The 18,217-nt window shown below is 53.9% G+C and overlaps 2 protein-coding genes across 3 annotated transcripts in view; both read left to right on the top strand.

Moving 5' to 3' along the window:
* NR1H2 (nuclear receptor subfamily 1 group H member 2) overlaps nt 1–8,967 on the top strand; it is a 14,993-nt gene extending 6,026 nt beyond the window's left edge. Inside the window, exons 1-10 of one of the 2 annotated variants that reach the window (XM_017512526.2) lie at nt 2,474–2,618; nt 2,757–2,864; nt 3,589–3,650; nt 3,740–3,877; nt 4,204–4,494; nt 4,575–4,846; nt 5,050–5,229; nt 5,820–5,919; nt 7,962–8,170; nt 8,414–8,967. In XM_017512526.2, the coding sequence (XP_017368015.1) occupies nt 3,608–3,650; nt 3,740–3,877; nt 4,204–4,494; nt 4,575–4,846; nt 5,050–5,229; nt 5,820–5,919; nt 7,962–8,170; nt 8,414–8,560 (1,380 nt within the window). In that variant the 5' untranslated portion in view covers nt 2,474–2,618; nt 2,757–2,864; nt 3,589–3,607 and the 3' untranslated portion in view covers nt 8,561–8,967. Of the gene's footprint in view, nt 1–2,473; nt 2,619–2,756; nt 2,865–3,588; nt 3,651–3,739; nt 3,878–4,203; nt 4,495–4,574; nt 4,847–5,049; nt 5,230–5,819; nt 5,920–7,961; nt 8,171–8,413 lie in introns of those variants that run through there. The other variant, XM_037732847.1, reaches the window with a different exon arrangement.
* Nucleotides 8,968–10,262: 1,295 nt separating this feature from the next.
* The window catches only part of POLD1 (DNA polymerase delta 1, catalytic subunit), a 33,032-nt gene continuing 25,077 nt past the window's right edge, over nt 10,263–18,217 (top strand). The window contains exon 1 of the mRNA XM_017512520.2: nt 10,263–10,363. The gene's annotated coding sequence lies outside the window, so the exon portion shown is untranslated. The remainder of the gene's footprint in view (nt 10,364–18,217) is intronic.

Below are 18,217 nucleotides of genomic sequence, written 5' to 3'. Positions count from 1 at the left end.
TGAGACACAGTCTCACTGTCACCCAGGCTGGAGTGTAGTGGCACAATCTCAGCTCACTGCAACTTCTGCCTCTGAGGTTCAAGTGATTCTCCTGCCTCAGCCTCCTGAGTAGCTGGGATCACAGGCATGCACCACCACGCCTGGCTAATTTTTGTATTTTTAGAAGATACGGGGTTTCGCTATGTTGGCCAGGCTGGTCTTGAACTCCTGACCTCAAGTGATCCGTCCACCTAGGCCTCCCAAAGTGCTGGGATTACAGGTGTGAGCCACCGCACCCAACCTCCTGACTCACTGTTGTTTGTAATTTCCAGGCAAGGAAACTGAGGTGTAGGGAGGTTAAGGAACTTGGCTCATCGTTACACAGGAAGGGACAGAGACCCCAGGTTCTACCATCTCCAATGCTCATGTTAACCACTCGTTTCGCTTCTAACATCCCTGGGTGGAAAATTCCACAGTCTCAAAGGATGGGCCTGAGTGGAAAAATAAGTTACAAAAGAGCATGGATCACATATTCCCATTTTTTTTAAAGGCATGCACATATGTCAGCGGTATTCCAACCACAGCAATTCTGTCTTGAATAGGAGCTTGGCAAAATAAGGCTGAGACCTACTGGGCTGCATTCCCAGGAGGTTAAGGCATTCTTAGTCACAGGATGAGATAGGAGGTTGGCACAAGATACAGGTTACAAAGAGCTTGCTGATAAAACAGCATATGCAGTAAAGAAGCTGGCCAATCCCACCAAAACCAAGATGGCGAAGAGAGTAACCTCTAGTTGTCCTCATGGCTCATTATACGCTGATTATAATACATTAGCATGCTAAAAGTCACACCCACCAGCACTACAACAGTTCACAAATGCCATGGCAACATCAGGAAGTTCCCCTATATGGTCTAAAAGGAGGAGGAACCCTCAGTTCTGAGAATTGTCCACCCTGTTCCTGGAAAACCTAGAACCATAACTCGATTTGTCCTGTGGCCCCCACCCGGAAGCCGACTCAGCACAGTGAGGCAGGAACACGGGTTCTGGAGGCAGGGAACATAAGGCCAATTCACACTTCAGCTATGACAGGAAACATCCTCTCCAGGGGACATAGGCTAAGGAAATAAATAACTTTGTAACTTTACTTCATCCTTTTCATTTACATTGGGCATACCCCAAGTAACCGATGGAATCCTCTAGAGGGTATTTAAATTTCCAAATATTTTGTAACTGGCCCTTGAGCCCCTATGCTCCGCCTGCTCCCACACTGTGGAGTGTACTTTCATTTTCAGTAAATCCCGTCATTCCTTGCTTGCTTTGTGCGTTTTGTCCAATTCTTTGCTGAAGACACCAAGAACCTGGACACCCTCTATGGGTGACAACAGAAGGACCCTTTTCCAGACTCCTATGATTGCATCCTCAACCAGTCCGCAGCACCCGTTCTCCTAGCCCTTGGTCCAGCAATCTATCCTTCAAAAACTCTCGTCTCTGAATTCTGGGGGAAGCTGATTTAAGAAACAAAACTCGTCTCCCATTCAGCCCGCTCTACATATATTAAACTCTACTGCAGTTCCCTAGTCTTGACAGACAAGCTGTATCCGGGCAGCAGGGAAGAAGAACCCATTTGGCCATATGTTTTAAAATACATATTTTCTTCAAAAGCAGGGAAGAAAAAAATACGTATTTTCCTTTACTTTCCTTTTTTTTTTTTTTTTGAGACGGAGTTTCGCTGTTTTTGCCTAGGATGGACTGTCGCGATCTCAGCTCACTGCAACCTCTGCTTCCCGGGTTCAAGTGATTGTCCTGCCTCAGCCTCCCAAGTAGCTGGGATTACAGGCATGTGCCATCATGCCCACCTATTTTTAGCAGAGATATTGGTCAGGCTGGTCTCAAAAATCTGAATCAAGAGATTAGAGACCAGCCTGGCCAACATGATGAAACCCTGTCTCTACTTAAAATACACACAAAAAAAACCAAACCAAAAACCGGGCTGTAATCCCAGCTACTCGGGAGGCTGAGGCACGAGAATCTCTAGAACCCAGGAGGCGGAGGTTGCAGTGAGCTGAGATCACACCACTGCACTCCAGCCTGGGGTGACAGAGTGAGATTCAGTCTCCAAAAAATAAATAAATAAATAAAAATAAAAGTAAATAAATAAAACCAACAAGCAGCACAACCCCAAAATCAGAAAACTTGTAAGGACCAAAAAAGTGCAAACGTGCCTTAAATCAGTCATGTGCGACACGCAACTATAGCCTGGGTTTTGCCGCAGGCTCAGAGAAGCGCCTGACTTGAGCTAAAGCCACAAAGGGCGGGGCTGGAGGTTTGGCTCCGAGGTTCCCTGCTGATCCAAGAAGCGAGGAAATGGGTCCGGAACTCTTCTGTCAAGTTCCGGCGTTTCTACCCGGTAAAGTAAACTTCCGGTGAATGTCCAACTTCCGTGCGGGGCAGCCACTTCGGCTGCTCCTAAGCGGACGGGAAGTCCGTCAACTTTCACGCTCCGCCCCCTTCCGGACGTGACGCACGGGCGGGGTTGCCGGAAGAAGTGGCGAAGTTACTTTTGAGGGGACTCGAGTAGCGGCGGTGTGTCAGGGGCTAAAGAGGAGGACGAAGAAAAGCAGAGCAAAGGGAGAGGCAGGTGCAGCCAAGAGTGGGGAGACGCGGGAGGAGCCCCGAACCCGGGGCTTCTCGGCGCTCCCCGCGTGCTCCGCTCAGCCCCTTTCTCTCCTTCCATTCCCTCCCCTCCGTAACTCGCGCCTCCCGCGGCTGTTTCCAGGGCAACAGGAGTAGTTCACTCCGCTAGAGGCCGTCCACGAGACCCCCGCGCGCAGCCATGAGCCCCGCCCCCCGCTGGTGCTCGGAGAGGGGCGGGACCTGGAGTGAGGTGCGGGGGAGGAGCATGAATGGAGGAGGTGGGGTGGGGCATGATGGGCAGGGATGGGGCATGATGGGCAGGGATGGGGCGGGACCTGGAGCTGGGGCGGGGGCGGGGCATGAGGGAGGAGGCGGGGTTGGGGCGGGGCCTGAAACCAGCTTAGGGGGCGGAGCATCAAGGGAGGAGGTGGGGCGGGGCATGATGGGAGGAGATGGGGTGGGACCTGGAGCGAGGTTGTAGGGTGAGGCTTGGAGGGAGGGATGTGGATGTTGGAAGGCCCATGATAGGGGCTGTAGGGGCTGAACCTGGAAGGATGGGGGCGGAGCATAATGGGAGGAGGTGGGCTCAGAATGAGAAATAGGGGTGGTTGGGGCAGAAGTGAGGTAGAGTCTTATGAAGAGGAGATTGGGGGAAACTAGATGGGAGGCCATCAGGACACAGCATGATTGAAGGAGAATGGGCCCTAGTAGAAAGAGCAGGTGGATGGGCCCTGAGGGGTGGGGCCTAGAGCAGGGGTGGGGCTTAAGACCAAGGTGAAGGCTGGCCTAGAGCAGAAGGGGGCGGGCCCTGTTAGAAGGGTGGGGAGGGTTTGTAGGTTGGCAGGAACCACGGTTGTGGCTGGGGGTAGGGTCTCAGAGATGGAAGAAAGAGGGGAAGCCCTTTCGGGACCTGTGACTGACCTGACCCAACCCTTCTTAGCCCCGCAAGACACTCAGTCCCCTGTATTCTACAGGCTGCTCCGTGACCCCACCATGTCCTCTCCCACCACGAGTTCCGTGGATACCCCCCTGCCTGGTGAGTGAGTCTCTTCACCTCCCCACCCAGCCCTTATTACACACCAGCAGAAGCTCACTGTACCTTTCCTGGATTCCACCCTCTTCCAGGAAATGGCCCCCCTCAGCCCAGCGCCCCCTCTTCTTCACCCACTGTAAAGGAGGAGGGTCCGGAGCCGTGGCCCGGGGGTCCAGACCCTGATGTCCCGGGCACTGATGAGGCCGGCTTAGCCTGCAGCACGGACTGGGGTGAGACAGGGCCCTGGGATAGGGCTCTGGAGTTGATATGGAGGTTTGGGGAGGGATTTAGGAAGGGAAAAAGAAATGGAGATGAGAGTGGGAGGTCCCTGATCCTTGGTTTTTGTTCATGCTTTCTCCTTGACATCTCCTCTGCTGTTTCCTCTGGGGTCCACTGACATATACGTTTTTCTGAATTGCAATTTCCCTGAGTGTGACCAGCACCTCCTCTCTCCCTCCATCCTCTGGCGCATTGCCCGGGGATCTCCTGTGGGCCCATGCCTCTGGCTCCCATTTCTCCTTGTGGCTCTCTCATGGCCTTTGCCTACCCACCCCAGTCATCCCAGACCCGGAGGAGGAGCCAGAGCGCAAGCGAAAGAAGGGCCCAGCCCCGAAGATGCTGGGCCACGAGCTTTGCCGCGTATGCGGAGACAAGGCCTCTGGCTTCCACTACAACGTGCTCAGCTGCGAAGGCTGCAAGGGCTTCTTCCGGCGCAGTGTGGTCCGTGGCGGGGCCAGGCGCTATGCCTGCCGGGGCGGTGGAACCTGCCAGATGGACGCTTTCATGCGGCGCAAGTGCCAGCAGTGCCGGCTGCGCAAGTGCAAGGAGGCAGGGATGAGGGAGCAGTGTGAGTGCGGCGGGAGGGGGTGGTGCTGGCCTGGCCCCGCCCACCCCCGGGGTTGCGCTGAGGCCTGCATCTCCCTACAGGCGTCCTCTCTGAAGAACAGATCCGGAAGAAGAAGATTCGGAAGCAGCAGCAGCAGCAGTCACAGTCGCCGTCGCCTGTGGGGCCACAGGGCAGCAGTAGCTCAGTCTCTGGGCCTGGGGCATCCCCTGGGGGATCAGAGGCGGGCAGCCAGGTCTCCGGGGAAGGCGAAGGTGTCCAGTTAACAGAGGCTCAGGAACTAATGATCCAGCAGTTGGTGGCGGCCCAGCTGCAGTGCAACAAACGCTCCTTCTCCGACCAGCCCAAAGTCACGGTACTGGCCCTTGCAGCCTTAAGTGTGATGATTCCAATGGGGTAGAGCTGGCTGGGCCATCGCTCAGGGTGTGGGAGAATGAGGCTCCAGAGGGCAGGGGCTTTGGGAGGAGGCTACCCCAGGGTGCAGGCGTGGCCTCAAGGTGGCTGCCCGGACGTAGGCTCACAAACCCCTGGGAGTGACCCTGGTCTCCTGTGTCCCAGCCCTGGCCCCTGGGCGCAGACCCCCAGTCCCGAGATGCCCGCCAGCAGCGCTTCGCTCACTTCACGGAGCTGGCCATCATCTCAGTCCAGGAGATCGTGGACTTCGCCAAGCAAGTGCCTGGTTTCCTGCAGCTGGGCCGGGAGGACCAGATCGCCCTCCTGAAGGCATCCACCATCGAGGTGATGGCCCATCTGCCCACCAGGAATCCCGGAGATAGCTTCAGGACAGATGCTTGGGGGCAGAGTTAAGCAAGACCCGTCTTTGCCCTTATAGAATGATATTCCACGAGGAATAGAGTCTCCTATGAGCCAGGAAGAGAAAGGAAAAAGGGGCCAAGGCCAAGAAAATTGAGGATCAGGCTGGAGGGGCTATTTTAAAGAAAAGTTGCCAAAAAGTCTTTTCAGAGGAGTTGACATTTGAGTCAAGTTAGGGATAACATATAAGTATTGAGCAGCTACTGTATGCCAGACTCCATTCCAAGTGTTGGCATATGGCAAAGAACAAAGATCAAACCTCTTGCCCCTGTACGTTGTGCCCACCTGGGGAAAGAGTATCCTAAGGAGAGGGGGATGCCGCGTGTGCGGAGGCCTGGAGTGGAGAAAGCTTGGCTGTCTCACGTGCTGTCTGCATGCTGGTGTGGCTGAGAGAGCAGCGGGGACGGGGTTGAGGGATTATCCTGGTGAGATTAGATCCCCATTTGGGCCAGGAGCTGGGGAACTAGCAGCTGAAGGGTCACAGGGCTCGAGCCCCCTCCCCCTGCCACCCTCAGATCATGCTGCTGGAGACAGCCAGACGCTACAACCACGAGACGGAGTGTATCACCTTCCTGAAGGACTTCACCTACAGCAAAGACGACTTCCACCGCGCAGGTAGCGCCCCGGGGAGGCTTCGGGGAGGGTTGGCGCCCCTGCTGGCTGGAAGACCTGGGGCCATCATATCCCTGTCGGGAGTCTGTTTCTTTGTCTCCAAAGTCGGGGTGAGGGTTGAGCCAACATGAGAGCAAGAAAAGAGCGCATGTGCCGTGTGTGCTGGTGCGCGCCTGTAGTCCCAGCTACCCAGGAGGCTGAGGCGGGAAGACTGCTTGAGGCCAGAAGTTGGAGGCTGCTAGGAGCCGTGACTGTGCCACTGCACTCCAGCCTGGCGACAGAGGAGACTATGTCTCTCTTTAAAAAAAGAAAAAGAATGTACTGAGTGCCAACTCCATACAGTGGGTTGCAGTGGAAGCTGAGTCAGAGGGGCCCCTGTTATCATATCAGCCATCTTGGTGTTTTGGTGGGCATTAGGAAAGGCATTCTCCCACCCCGAAACCTGGTCTCAGCCGAGGGAGGCAGGCTGGAGTTCGTTCCATTGTGAAGCAGGCAGCCTTCCCCGCTGTCTAGGGCAGCACTGCTTCCTGCTCTCCAAAAGCACTGACTTGGGCATGGCACCTGGGCAGGCGGGCTTCTGGAAGAAGGCCTGGGCAGTGAGAGGCACTGCCTGGGAAAAGAGTGGGAGCAGCATTGGTGGCGCTGCAGGGCGTTTGCCAGGGCCTCGCTCCCTCGTCGTCCCACAATCTGCCTGCGACCTCTCTGCATTTCTCAACATCTGTCTGAACCCCACCTTCTCCCCTTCCTCTAACCCCAGCCCCTTCACCACCCAAGACGGTCCCAGCAACACTTTTATTTTAGTATGAGCTTAGCAGGGCAGGGCTGTGGGGAAGCTTTCTGGCAGGGGGAATCAGCAATTGCTAAGGCCCTGAGGTAGGGGAGAGCCAGTGGTTTGGAGGAACTGCAGGGAGGCCCAGGCAGCTGGAGCCCAGGGAGATGGGGTGGAGAGGAGGTCGGGAGTCCCACCCTGCCACCTCCCAGCCCCTCCATGCTACCACCCTGGCTTTGGTCATTGCTCCCTGGAACACTGCCAGGGTCCCCTCAAGGAACCTCCTGCCTCCACCCACCTGATTGTGCTGTTCACAGGTTGGGCAGAAGGGTCCCATCAGCACTTGAGGCTGCTCACGTCCTTCCTCTGCTCAGAACCTAGAGTCCTCTGTGGCCCACAGAACACTTTAGGGCCTGGCATTGCTCCCTCTCTGCCCTCAGCTCCCGCCCTCTCCCCTTCCTCTAGTACCCTGGCCTCTTATTGGCACCCATCCTGTGCACTCCAGCCAAGGGCCTGTGTACTAGGGGAACCAACTGGTTGGCCCAGGACCTTCTCAGTTTAACACTGAAAGTCTCAGGGCTTGGGCAGCCCTCAGGAGCCTCAATCCCTCACCACCTTTGGGTTGGTCACTGCTCCAGCGTAACCCACAGCACAGCCTTCCCTGCCCGCCTTGTGTAAAATAGAAGCGTGGCTCTCAGCGGGGCCTTCACCCTTCTGTGCACTGTTCTGTTCCATTGAACTCAGAGCCCTCTGACAGGTGGGCAGCTTACTGATGTGTTTGTCTATGACCCATCCCCTCTGCCCTCAAATGTCAGTGCTGGGGCCTGGCCCATGGCAGGTACTCAGTGACGTTTGATGAAGGAACAAGTCAGTCTTGGGAATGAGTTGGGCTTTAGCTTGAGCAGTGGAAGCCAGCACAGGGACTGACATGGCGTGACCTAGGTTTTAAAAGCTTCCCTTTGCCTTCGTGAAGGGGGCAAGGATAGGACAGCAGAAGCTGCAGCCACTGCCCAGGTGGGAAGAGGGAGGTGATAGGATGGTAGAAAATACTGAAGAAAAGTACACCCTCATTATTCATCCCCTCCCTGGGCGGGATGTGTGGCACACCTACGTGCCAGCGCTCTCATGGGCACGGGGACACAGGTGGACAGAAATGACAAGAATTCTGTAATTACTGCTGTGTTCCCGGCCCCAGCGACTGTGGGCGGTGCCAGGGGCCAGGGTGTGGGGCCCGGTTTCGGGCTGAGGGAGTCACGGGCGCCCTCCCGCCCCACAGGCCTGCAGGTGGAGTTCATCAACCCCATCTTCGAGTTCTCACGGGCCATGCGGCGGCTGGGCTTGGACGACGCTGAGTATGCCCTGCTCATCGCCATCAACATCTTCTCGGCCGACCGGCCCAATGTACAGGAGCCGGGCCGCGTGGAGGCGCTGCAGCAGCCCTACGTGGAGGCGCTACTGTCCTACACGCGCATCAAGAGGCCGCAGGTAGGGGGCCGCAGAGCCGACTCGGTCCTGAGATCCATCCAGGCTGGGCTCTGGCAGTGTGCTGCCGTCCCCTGGGCGGAGTCTGTCTTCAGGCCCCGCCCTCCGGACGGGGAGCCAGGTCTAGTCCAAGCACACGGGCGGGCCCCAAGCTGGCTTCCATGCCTGGTCAGGGAGGGGCCCTCCTTTCGGTTGCGGTGGGCTGGCATGGCAGGGTCTCAGCCGGCGCCCACCTGCTTCCCGCAGGACCAGCTGCGCTTTCCTCGAATGCTCATGAAGCTGGTGAGCCTGCGCACGCTGAGCTCCGTGCACTCGGAGCAGGTCTTTGCCCTGCGGCTCCAGGACAAGAAGCTGCCGCCTCTACTGTCCGAGATCTGGGACGTCCACGAGTGAGGGGCCAGCCACCCAGCCCCACAGCCTTGCCTGACCACCCTCCAGCAGATAGACGCCGGCACCCCTTCCTCCTCCTGGGATGGAAGGGGCCCCAGGCAGGGCCTGAGTCCCGCCAGCCCTCGGCCCTTGGGATGAGCCCCAGTCCGGGTCCAGGAGGCTCCCTTCCTGCCCACTGAGTCTTCCAGAAGGGGAAAGGGTTACAGGTCCCGACCGCTGACCCTTCTCTCTCCCATCCCTCCCCAGCTTACACCTCAAGCCCAGCACGCAGTGCACCTTGAACAGAGGAAGGAGAGGGCCCATGGTTTTTCCCCCATAGCCTGGGAGACCAGGGGCTCCCCTCTCTCTGCTCCTTTTATTTAATAAAATCTAAAAACAAAAACAGGAAAATAAAATGTGAATACAAGCCAGCCCGGAGCTGGAGTGTGAGATGGTGAGGGGGTGGGCTTCTAGGGTCCTCAGTGACACCAGGTCCCTAAACCTGATTCAGCAGGTGGGACTGGGTGTGGCACATACGGTCCCAGAGCTGGGTGATGTGATGGCTGCTGTGGAGATACAGGACAGGGACCTCACAGCCTCAAGGTCACCTCCCTGGACATGGTGAATCAGAACCCAGACTTGAAGGATAAACAGGATGTAAGTGGATGAGGGGACCTGGACTTTTGTCCCAACAAGTGTTTGCTGAGGCCTTCTGTGGGCCAGCTACTGGGTTGGGCATTCTAGAGATGGAGACATCGTTCACTCAGCAAATGTTTCCGGAGCATTTACGATATGTCAGGCACAATTCTAGGCACTGGAAACATCCGTGAACAAGATAGCGACCCTCCTACCATACTGGGGATAGGCACGGACAGAATGTGAGGGAATAGGGGCTTTAATGAGGGCGGCACTGGCGGGGCAAGAGAAGGTTAGGCAAGGCATCACAACAAAGGCGATCGCTGGGACCTAAAACAAGAACCCGAGGGCTGGGTCTTCAAGTTGAGGGAACAGTGCGTGCAAACTTTGGAAGGTGAGGAGAGATCCAGGGAGTTTGGAGTGAGAGCAAGCCGAGAAGTTCCCCCAATTCTTCCTCCCGCTGTGCCAGCTCTGAAGCAGCTGGATGGGCAGTTCCAATCAAGGGCGAAAGGGGGGGGTTGCATGAAGGGATGCAACTTAAAGGTACATTTATTTGGGGCGGGGTACAGCGGAAATGAGGGTGGTTACAAACGATCACCTTATTCCAGGAGTAGTGTACCGAGCGCCCAAGTGTCACCATCATGCGTTGAGTCTAGTTTACATATGGGGAAACTAAGACCAGGATGAAGGAGAAAAGGCCAGGGCTCCACCACGTATCGGCCAGCCTCTGCCAGGACCTCTGGCATCAAGTCACCTGCTGGCTGGTGGGCAGCGTCGGGGCAGCGCTCCCGACGCGGCCCCGGGCGAGAGGGGGGTGGGGGACGTGGAAGATGCGCGCGCAGCACCCGAGGGTGTCGGGGAGAGAACAGAGCCGCGGCGCGCGCGGACAACACGAGGTCGTGAACTCAGCCGCACGGAGGGGTGTGGCTTTGGGATTACGTCATGGGAGGCGGAGTTAGGGGATTTTTCAGCAAGGGGGCGAGGCCACTTGCCAGCAGAGGAAGGGGGCGGGGTCTGCCCTGCAGTTGCACGAGTGGGGCGTGGTTTGCTGCCCGGTTGGGCGTGGCCTCGCCCGCACTAAGTCAGGCGGGGGCGTGGCCCGTCTCAGCGCGCCTCGGCTCTGGGCTTGCGCGCGCGGGAGTCAGGGGTCACGGCGGCGTAGGCTGTGGCGGGAAACGCTGTTTGAAGCGGGTGAGTAGAGAAGAAGGGGAGTTCGGGGCACTGGACCTGACAGGGAAGGGGGCTTGAGCAGCCAGGGCACATAGAACTGAGACAGGGTTGCGAGGGCACCCCTTGGCCCGGGGGCGCGCAGGAGGGGGCAGGGGCCAGGGGTCTCCTGGGTGAGGGCGCGGGGACGCGCAGGAAAAGGCCGGGGTGGGGGTGGAATTTCTCCGCGGGCAGGGGGCGCACGCGCCGGGCGCCGGGGGCGGGGCGGGGCTCGGGAGGCACGGGGGGTCTGGGTGGTGCGCGTGCGGGCTTGGTGTCGTCCTTGATTCGGTAGGTGTTTGAGTGCTCTGTGCCAGGCGCTGTTCTGGAAGCAAGAACAAGTCAGAAGGTCCCTGCTTCGAGAAGACAGACGGTGTTAATAGTAGCACTAGTAAAGCAGTGCTCTTGGGCTCCGAGATACTCTCAGAAGGAAACTAACGCAATGTGATCATGAGCGAAGAGCCTGCTTCTTTAGCTGGAGTGGCGGACCCTCAAGTGCAAAGGCCCAGAGGTGGAAGGAGCTCGCTGTATTTGTAGCAGGAGCCAATGGGACAAGAGAAATACAGATGAGGTCGGAGTCGTGATGGGGAACTAGGTCCTGTAGGACCTTGTAAACCTTGATATGGAATCTGGCCTTTATTCAAGGTTCATTGGGGAGCTCTGGGAGGGTTTGAGCGTGGAAACAACATGTATTTGCCCCGTGTTTTGAAAAACTCGCTGGCCTCTGAGTGGAAATTGGACTGTAGCAGGAACAAGAGTGGAAGGAGAGAGAGCGTCCTGCAGGCAGAGAGAATCAGGCTTAGATTATCTTTGCGTGTAGAGCCAGGGGGCTGGCTGATGGACTGGGTGTCGGAGTGAGGGGAAGAGTCCAGCATGACTCTAAGTTTTGTGATTTGAGCAGCAGGCCAGATGGAGAGGGCTAAGGGAGAAGCAGGTTGGGAGTGCCGCTCTGAAGGTAGAGCTTAGGGTGGGGAGTGAGTGGGCAGGATTTAGAGGGGAACACCGGAGGCAGCAGGGTGATACCAGTGCCTCGCCTCAGCCCCCCCACTCAGGGAACCTGTTGTTGTTGTTGCCTTGTCTCTCTCTCTTTTTTTTTCCTTTGGAAACAGAGTCTTGCTCTGTCGTCCAGGCTGGAATGCAGTGGTGCGAACCTTGCTCATTGCAACCTCTGCTTCCTGGGTTCAAGTGATTCTCCTGCCTCAGCCTACTGAATAGCTGGGATTACAGGCGCCCGTCACTATGCCTGGCTAATTTTAATATTTTTAGTAGAGACAGGGTTTCGCCATGTTGGCCAGGCTGGTCTCGAACTCTTGATCTCAGGTGATCCACTTATCTGAGCCTCCCAAAGTGCTGGGATTTGCCACCGAATCTGGCTACCTCTCTCTCCTCCTTCTTGCACTTCCCCACCCAGGTCTCTCTTCCCCTAGAGAGGTTCCTTCCCTCCCCTAAAATGCTCTTCCCTCTCTTAAGTCCTTCTGACAACTGCTCTTTGGACGGGCCCTCTGCTGAGCACTGGGGAGCCAATGATCATCCACTTTGGTTGGAGGAGGACAGGAGATCTCAATCCAGAGTGCACTGAGCTATGGTGGAGCAGTGATAGTCTTTGGGAGCTAAGAGAAGAACCTGTGTGCCCAGGGAAGACTCACCAGAGTGGGTGATACTCACAGGGAGTTTCAACTCACGTGTCTTTTTTTTTTTTTTTCCCTTTGGTTTTTGTGACAGGGTTTTGCTCTGTTGCCCAGGCTGGAGTGCAGTGGCATGATCTCAGCTCACTGAGTAACATCCACCTCCCAGGTGCAAGTGATTCTCCTGCCTCAGCCTCCCATTTAGCTGGAATTACAGGTGTGTGCTAATATTTGTATTTTTAGTAGAGACGGAGTTTTGCCGTGTTGCCCACGCTGGTCCCGAATCCCTGACCTCAACTGATCCGCCTGCCTTGGCCTCCCAAAGTGCTGGGATTACACATGTGAGCCACTGTGCTTGGCCTAAACTCACATGTCTTGAAGGGACCAGACACTGCAGGGTGATGCTGGAGACCCCGACTTGGGCAAGACGCTGACTTCTGTTCTTGAGGAGCTCACAGGCTGAAAGAAGCTGAGCTCTGCTTGCACATGTGCATTAAAGAAAGTAGTACAAGGCATTGTAGGAACCTTGAAGGGCAGCTGGTCATCCTGGAGGAGCTAAGCCTGAGCTGAGCCTCCAGATGCAGTGGAGTTTCATGCAGTGAACACTGCTCAAGGCCTCCTGGGGGCCTGGCCCTGTGCTGGGTGATGGTAGGGTCCTAGGGGAGAGTCAGGCCTTGCTCTGCCATCCAGAGGCCCCTGGCCGGTAAGGGAGGCAGACATACACCCAGATAGTCCAAAGGCAACAGTCACAGAGGCCTGGGGGAAGGACAAGGCCAAAAGTGTGGAGGTGAGCCTGGGCAACATAGCAAGACCCCATCTCTACAAAAAATACACAAACTGGCCAGGCGCGGTGGCTCACGCCTGTCATCCCAGCACTTCGGGAGGCCGAGGCGGGTGCATCACGAGGTCAGGAGATTGAGACCATCCTGGCCAATGTGGTGAAACCCCATCTCTACTGAAAATACAAAAATTAGCCAGGTGCGGTGGTACGTACCTGTAATCCCAGCCACTCAGGAGACTGAGGCAGGAGAATGGCTTGAACTTGGGATTTGGAGGTTGCAGTGAGCCGAGATCATGCCACTGCACTCCAGCCTGGGCGACAGAGTGAGATTCCATCTCAAAAAAAACAAAAAAGGGTGAGAGTGGAGGCCGGGTGTGGTTTCTCACTCCTGTAATCACAGCACTTTGGGAGGCTGAGGTGGGAGGATCATTTGAACCCAGGAGTTTTGAGACCAACCTAGCCAACATCGTGAAATCCCATCTCTACAAAAATTAAAACATTAGCAAGGCATGACAGCTTGCTAATGGTTCAACTTACTTGGGAGGCTGAAGTGGGAGGATCATTTGAGCCCAGGAGATCAAAGCTGCAGTGAGCCGTATTCATGCCGCTGCACTCCAGCCTGCACAACAGAGCAAGACCCTGTCTGAAAAAAACATACAGGTTGGGCGCGGTGGCTCACACCCGTAATCCCAGCACTTTGGGAGGCTGAGGCAGGTGGATCACCTGAGGTCGGGAGTTCAAGACTAGCCTGACCAACATGGAGAAACCCCGTTTTTACTAAAAATACAAAATTGGCCAGGAGTGGTGGTATGCACCTGTAATCCCAGCTACTCTGGAGGCTGAGGCAGGAGAGTCACTTGAACCTGGGAGGTGGAGGTTGCAGTGAGCCAACATCAGGCCATTGCACTCCAGCCTGGGCAACAAGAGCAAAACTCCGTCTCAAAATATATATACATGTAAGTAAAAACAAAGCTGTGAGATTGAGCGAGATTGGATGAGGTCATTGAGGGAGTGAGTGAGTGTCTTGCTCATCAAGAAAACAAGTGTCTGGCCTGCAGCGAGCATGTACTGTCATTTTATTTTATTGCTGAATCTCTGTTTAAGTGCTTGCTCGTGAGAGGGGCAGAGGCCAGTGTTTGCCAAGCTCTCGTCCTGTGCCAGGGCACATGAGAGGGGGCACACGGGGGCCTTTCCCTCCTAATACTGCTCTCCCTCCAGTCTGTACCAACAAGAGGCCAGGTTTTGCGCTTGCTGACACTGTCCCTCCTACCGCACCCCCGTAGCCACAGCCAACTGACCTCGGGCAGCCGGTCGGCCCCTTCCTTCCTCCTCCAGGTCCGGCAGTGACTCTGGGCTCCCACAAGCCCCTGCACTTCCTCTGTCCCAGCCGAGTCTCTCCCTGCAGGTCATCACTCCCTGTCCATCTCTGGCTACTTACACAGCCGGAGCAAGGGCCACTAACTGAGCTTGCTTCTTCCTGTGAGATAAGTCACTCATATACGCAGTTGTCACCCGAAGAACGCAAACACGGAGTCAGTTAAAGTCTTCCTCATACGAAACCCCCTGCACACGTTCACGGGTGCTCCGCTCACAAACGGTGGAAACAACTCCACCCTGATGTCCATCTGCCGATGGGCAGATACGTAAAACGTGTTCTAGCCAGACAGTGGAAAAGTACTCAGCAAAAAAGGAACGCAGCTCTGATTCCAGGCCGCCACGCACATGAATGATGAACGCATTCAGAGAAAGCAGCCAGACACAGAAGACTGCAGATTCCAACATCCCATTTATAGGAAATGCCCAGAATAGGCCAATCCATGGAGACAGAAAGTAAGATGGGTGGTTGCCAGGGGTGAGGGCAGATGGGCTGAATCGGGGGAGAGAGCTAAAGGATGTAGGCTTTTTAGGGTGATGAAAGAGTTCTAAAATTGATTGTGGTGATGATTGCCTAACTCTGAACATACTAAATACCATTGAACTATATATACTTTAAATGGGTGAATTGTATAGTATGTGAATTACAGCTCAGAAAAGCAGTTACCAAATGAAGCCTTCTTCCACCCTGTCCCCCAGGAAACCAGTTTCTTAGCTCTCCTCGCAGAATGATGCATTAAAAGCAAACAGATTTATACCTAGTCTCTGCATTAAAAACAAAAAGATTTCTACATACTCCCTGCATTAAAAGCAAAATGATTTATATGTTCTCTTCTGCCCACCTTGTAAAATTGTTACTATTTTCATTTAAATATTTCCCTCTCAAACCTAGAGAAGGTACAGATTGAGCACAGTGAACAGCCATGTCCCTTTGCCTAGATCCACTGGCTGTCGGCGTGACACCTCCTTTGCTTCATCCAAGCATACACATACACTTGTACTTTCATACTTTTTTGAGCTGTCTCGCCCAAGCTGGAGTGCAGTGGCACAATCTCAGCTCACCGCAACCTCCGCCTCCTGGGTTCAAGCAATTCTGCCTCAGCCTCCTGAATAGTTGTGATTACAGGTGTGTGCCACCATGTCCGGCTAATTTTTGTGTTTTTAGTAGAGATGGGGTTTCACCATATTGGCCAGTATGGTCTGGATCTCCTGACCTTGTGATCCACCTACTTTAGCCTCCCAAAGTGCTAGGATTACAGGCGCGAGCCACTGCGCCTGACCCCTTCTGTCCTTTTTCTGGCTGAACTACTGAAAGCTGTGGTCATCATGATACTTCACCTCTGAAAGATCCAGCAGTTGACACCTTCTTTTTTGGTACAAGAACTCACTCTGTCATGCAGGCTGTAATGCAGTGTAACGGCTCACTGCAGCCTTGACCTCCCCAGGCTCAGCTGATCCTCAGCCTCCCAAGTATCTGGGACTAAACGTGTATGCCACTGCACCCTGCTAATTTTTGTATTCTTTTATAGAGACAGGGTTTCACCATGTTGCCTAGGCTGATCTGAAACTCCTGGGCTCAAGCAATCACCCCTCCTTGGCCTCCAAATGTCCTGGGATTACAGCCGAGAGCCACCGTGCCTGCCCTCCAGCAGTCAGCTCTTAAGAACAAGATGTCCAACTGCAGAACTACAGTGTCGTTGTCATCGTCATGCAGTTTAACATGAGACGGTGACGTTATCCAATAGAGAGTCTTTATTTAGATCTGCCACGTGTTCCTGTAATAGTCTTCAAAGCTATTAATAATTTCTTTTTTTTGAGACTGAGTCTCACTCTGTTGTCCAGGCTGGAGTGCAGTGGCACGATTTCTGCTCGCTGCAACCTCTGCCTCCCGGGTTCAAGCAATTCTGCCTCAGCCTCTCGTGTAGCTGGGACTACAGGCACACACAACCAAGCCCGGCTACTTTTTTTTGTATTTTTAGTAGAGACTGGGTTTCGTGTTGGCCAGGCTAGTCTCAAACTCCTGACCTAAGGTCATCTGCCTGCCTCAGCCTCCCAAAGTGCTGAGATTACAAGCATGAGCCACCGCACCCAGCCCATAATTTCTTTTTTTTAATCCAAGCTCTAACCTAGGATCACACACATTTAGCTGTCATGGCAACTTTTTCTTTCCTTTTTTTGAGACAGGGTCTCGCCCTGTTATCCAGACTGTACCACAGTGGTGCAATTATGGCTCACTGCAGCCTTCACCTCCCAGGCTCAAGTGATCCTCCCACCTCAGCCTCTGAGTAGCTGGGACTATACGTATGTACCACCATGCTTAACTAATTTTTAATTTTTTGTAGAAACTGGGTCTCACCATGTTGCTTGGGCTAGTTTCTAACTCCTGGCCTCAAGTGACCATCCCATCTCAGCCTCCCAAAGTGTTGGGATTCCAGATGTGAGCCCCCTAGCCCAGGCAATTTTTTTTTTCATGACGTTGACAGTTTTAAAGATTTCAGCACAGTATTGTCACCCTTCGCTTTGGATTGGTTTGTTTCTTTTTGTTTTTGTTGCTTGTTTTTTGTTTGGTTTTTTTGAGATAGAGTCTTGTTCTGTCACCCAGGTTGGAGTGCAGTGGCATGATCTTGGCTCACTGCAACCTCCACCTCCCAGGTTCAGGTGATTCTCCTGCCTTAGCCTCCCGAGTAGCTGGGCTTACAGGTGCCCATCACCACACACAGCCAATTTTTGTATTTTACTAGAGACGGGGTTTCACCATGTTGGTCAGGCTGGTCTCGAACTCCTGACCTCAAGTGCTGTACCTGCCTCAGCCTCGCAAAGTGCTGGGATTATAGGTGTGAGGCACCGTGCCCAGAGGGTAAACATTTTCTTAGACCTTTTTTTCAACACAAAAGATAAAACTCTGAGTACACCTTTGTGCACTTTGCTTTATCTACTGAACAGTGCCTCTTTGAGAACCTTCCGTATCAGTACACAAGGAGCTTCCTCATTTCTTTACACAGCTGCATAGTATTCCATTGAACAGACTTAACATAACTTATTTAAACAGCCCCCTAGGGGAGGACAGTTAGGTGGTTTCCAGTCTTTGGGGATTTCAAACAATGCTGCCGGAAATAACCTTATAAATGCAGTTTTTCTTATGTGATAATGTATCTGCATCATACGTCCCTAGATGTGGACTTGCAGCCTCCAAACTTTTATGTTTGTAATTGAGGTGTCATTTACATGGCGTGCCATGCCCAGGTCTTCAGTGTACAGTTGGCTGTATAGTATGTTTTATCACCCCAGAAACCCCCTCACACCCTTCCCAGTCTCTCCCACCCTAGGAGCAGCCACTAGTCTGATTTCTAGCACTATAGATCATTTTAGTCTATTCTACAACTTTGTCTAGATGGTATCATACAACATATACCTTTTTTATGGAGGTAAAATTAGCCATTTTAAAGCAAACAATGGCTGGGCGCAGTGGCTCACATCTGTAATCCCAGCACTTTGGGGAGGCCGAGGTGGGCAGATCACTTGAGCCCAGGGGTTTGAGACCTGCCTGAGCAACATGGCAAAACCCTGTCTCTCCAAAAAAGAAAATTAGCCAGGCATGGCGGCATGCACCTGTCTTCCTAGCTACCCAGGAGGCCAAGGTGGGAGGATCACCTGAGCCCCGGCGGGTCAAGGCTGCAGTGAGCTGAGATCACACTACTGCACTCTAGCTGGGCGACAGTGAATAAAGAGAGAAAATAATAAAGACAGAAAAATTATTATTTTCTTTATTTTTTTCTCAATAAAGAGAAAATATTTTTTCTCTCAATAAAAATTATTTTCTCTCAATAAAGAGAAAATAATAGTAAAGCAAAGAATTCAGGTGGTATGTTTACAGTGTTGTACACCCATTACCTCTGTCTAGTTTCAAAGCATTTCATCACCCCAAAAGAAAGCCCCATACTCCGTAACCAGTCACTCCTCATTCCCCCAATGTGTGCTTTGTGTCTGGGTTTTGCACATCCTGTTTTTGAGATTCATCTTTGGTGCATGTCTGTCAGTAGCTGGCCCCTTACTTTCTTT

This window comes from Cebus imitator, unplaced genomic scaffold (assembly GCF_001604975.1).
Source record: "Cebus imitator isolate Cc_AM_T3 unplaced genomic scaffold, Cebus_imitator-1.0 Scaffold473, whole genome shotgun sequence".
NCBI lineage: Eukaryota > Metazoa > Chordata > Mammalia > Primates > Cebidae > Cebus > Cebus imitator.
This window is presented reverse-complemented; position numbering and strand designations above follow the sequence as displayed.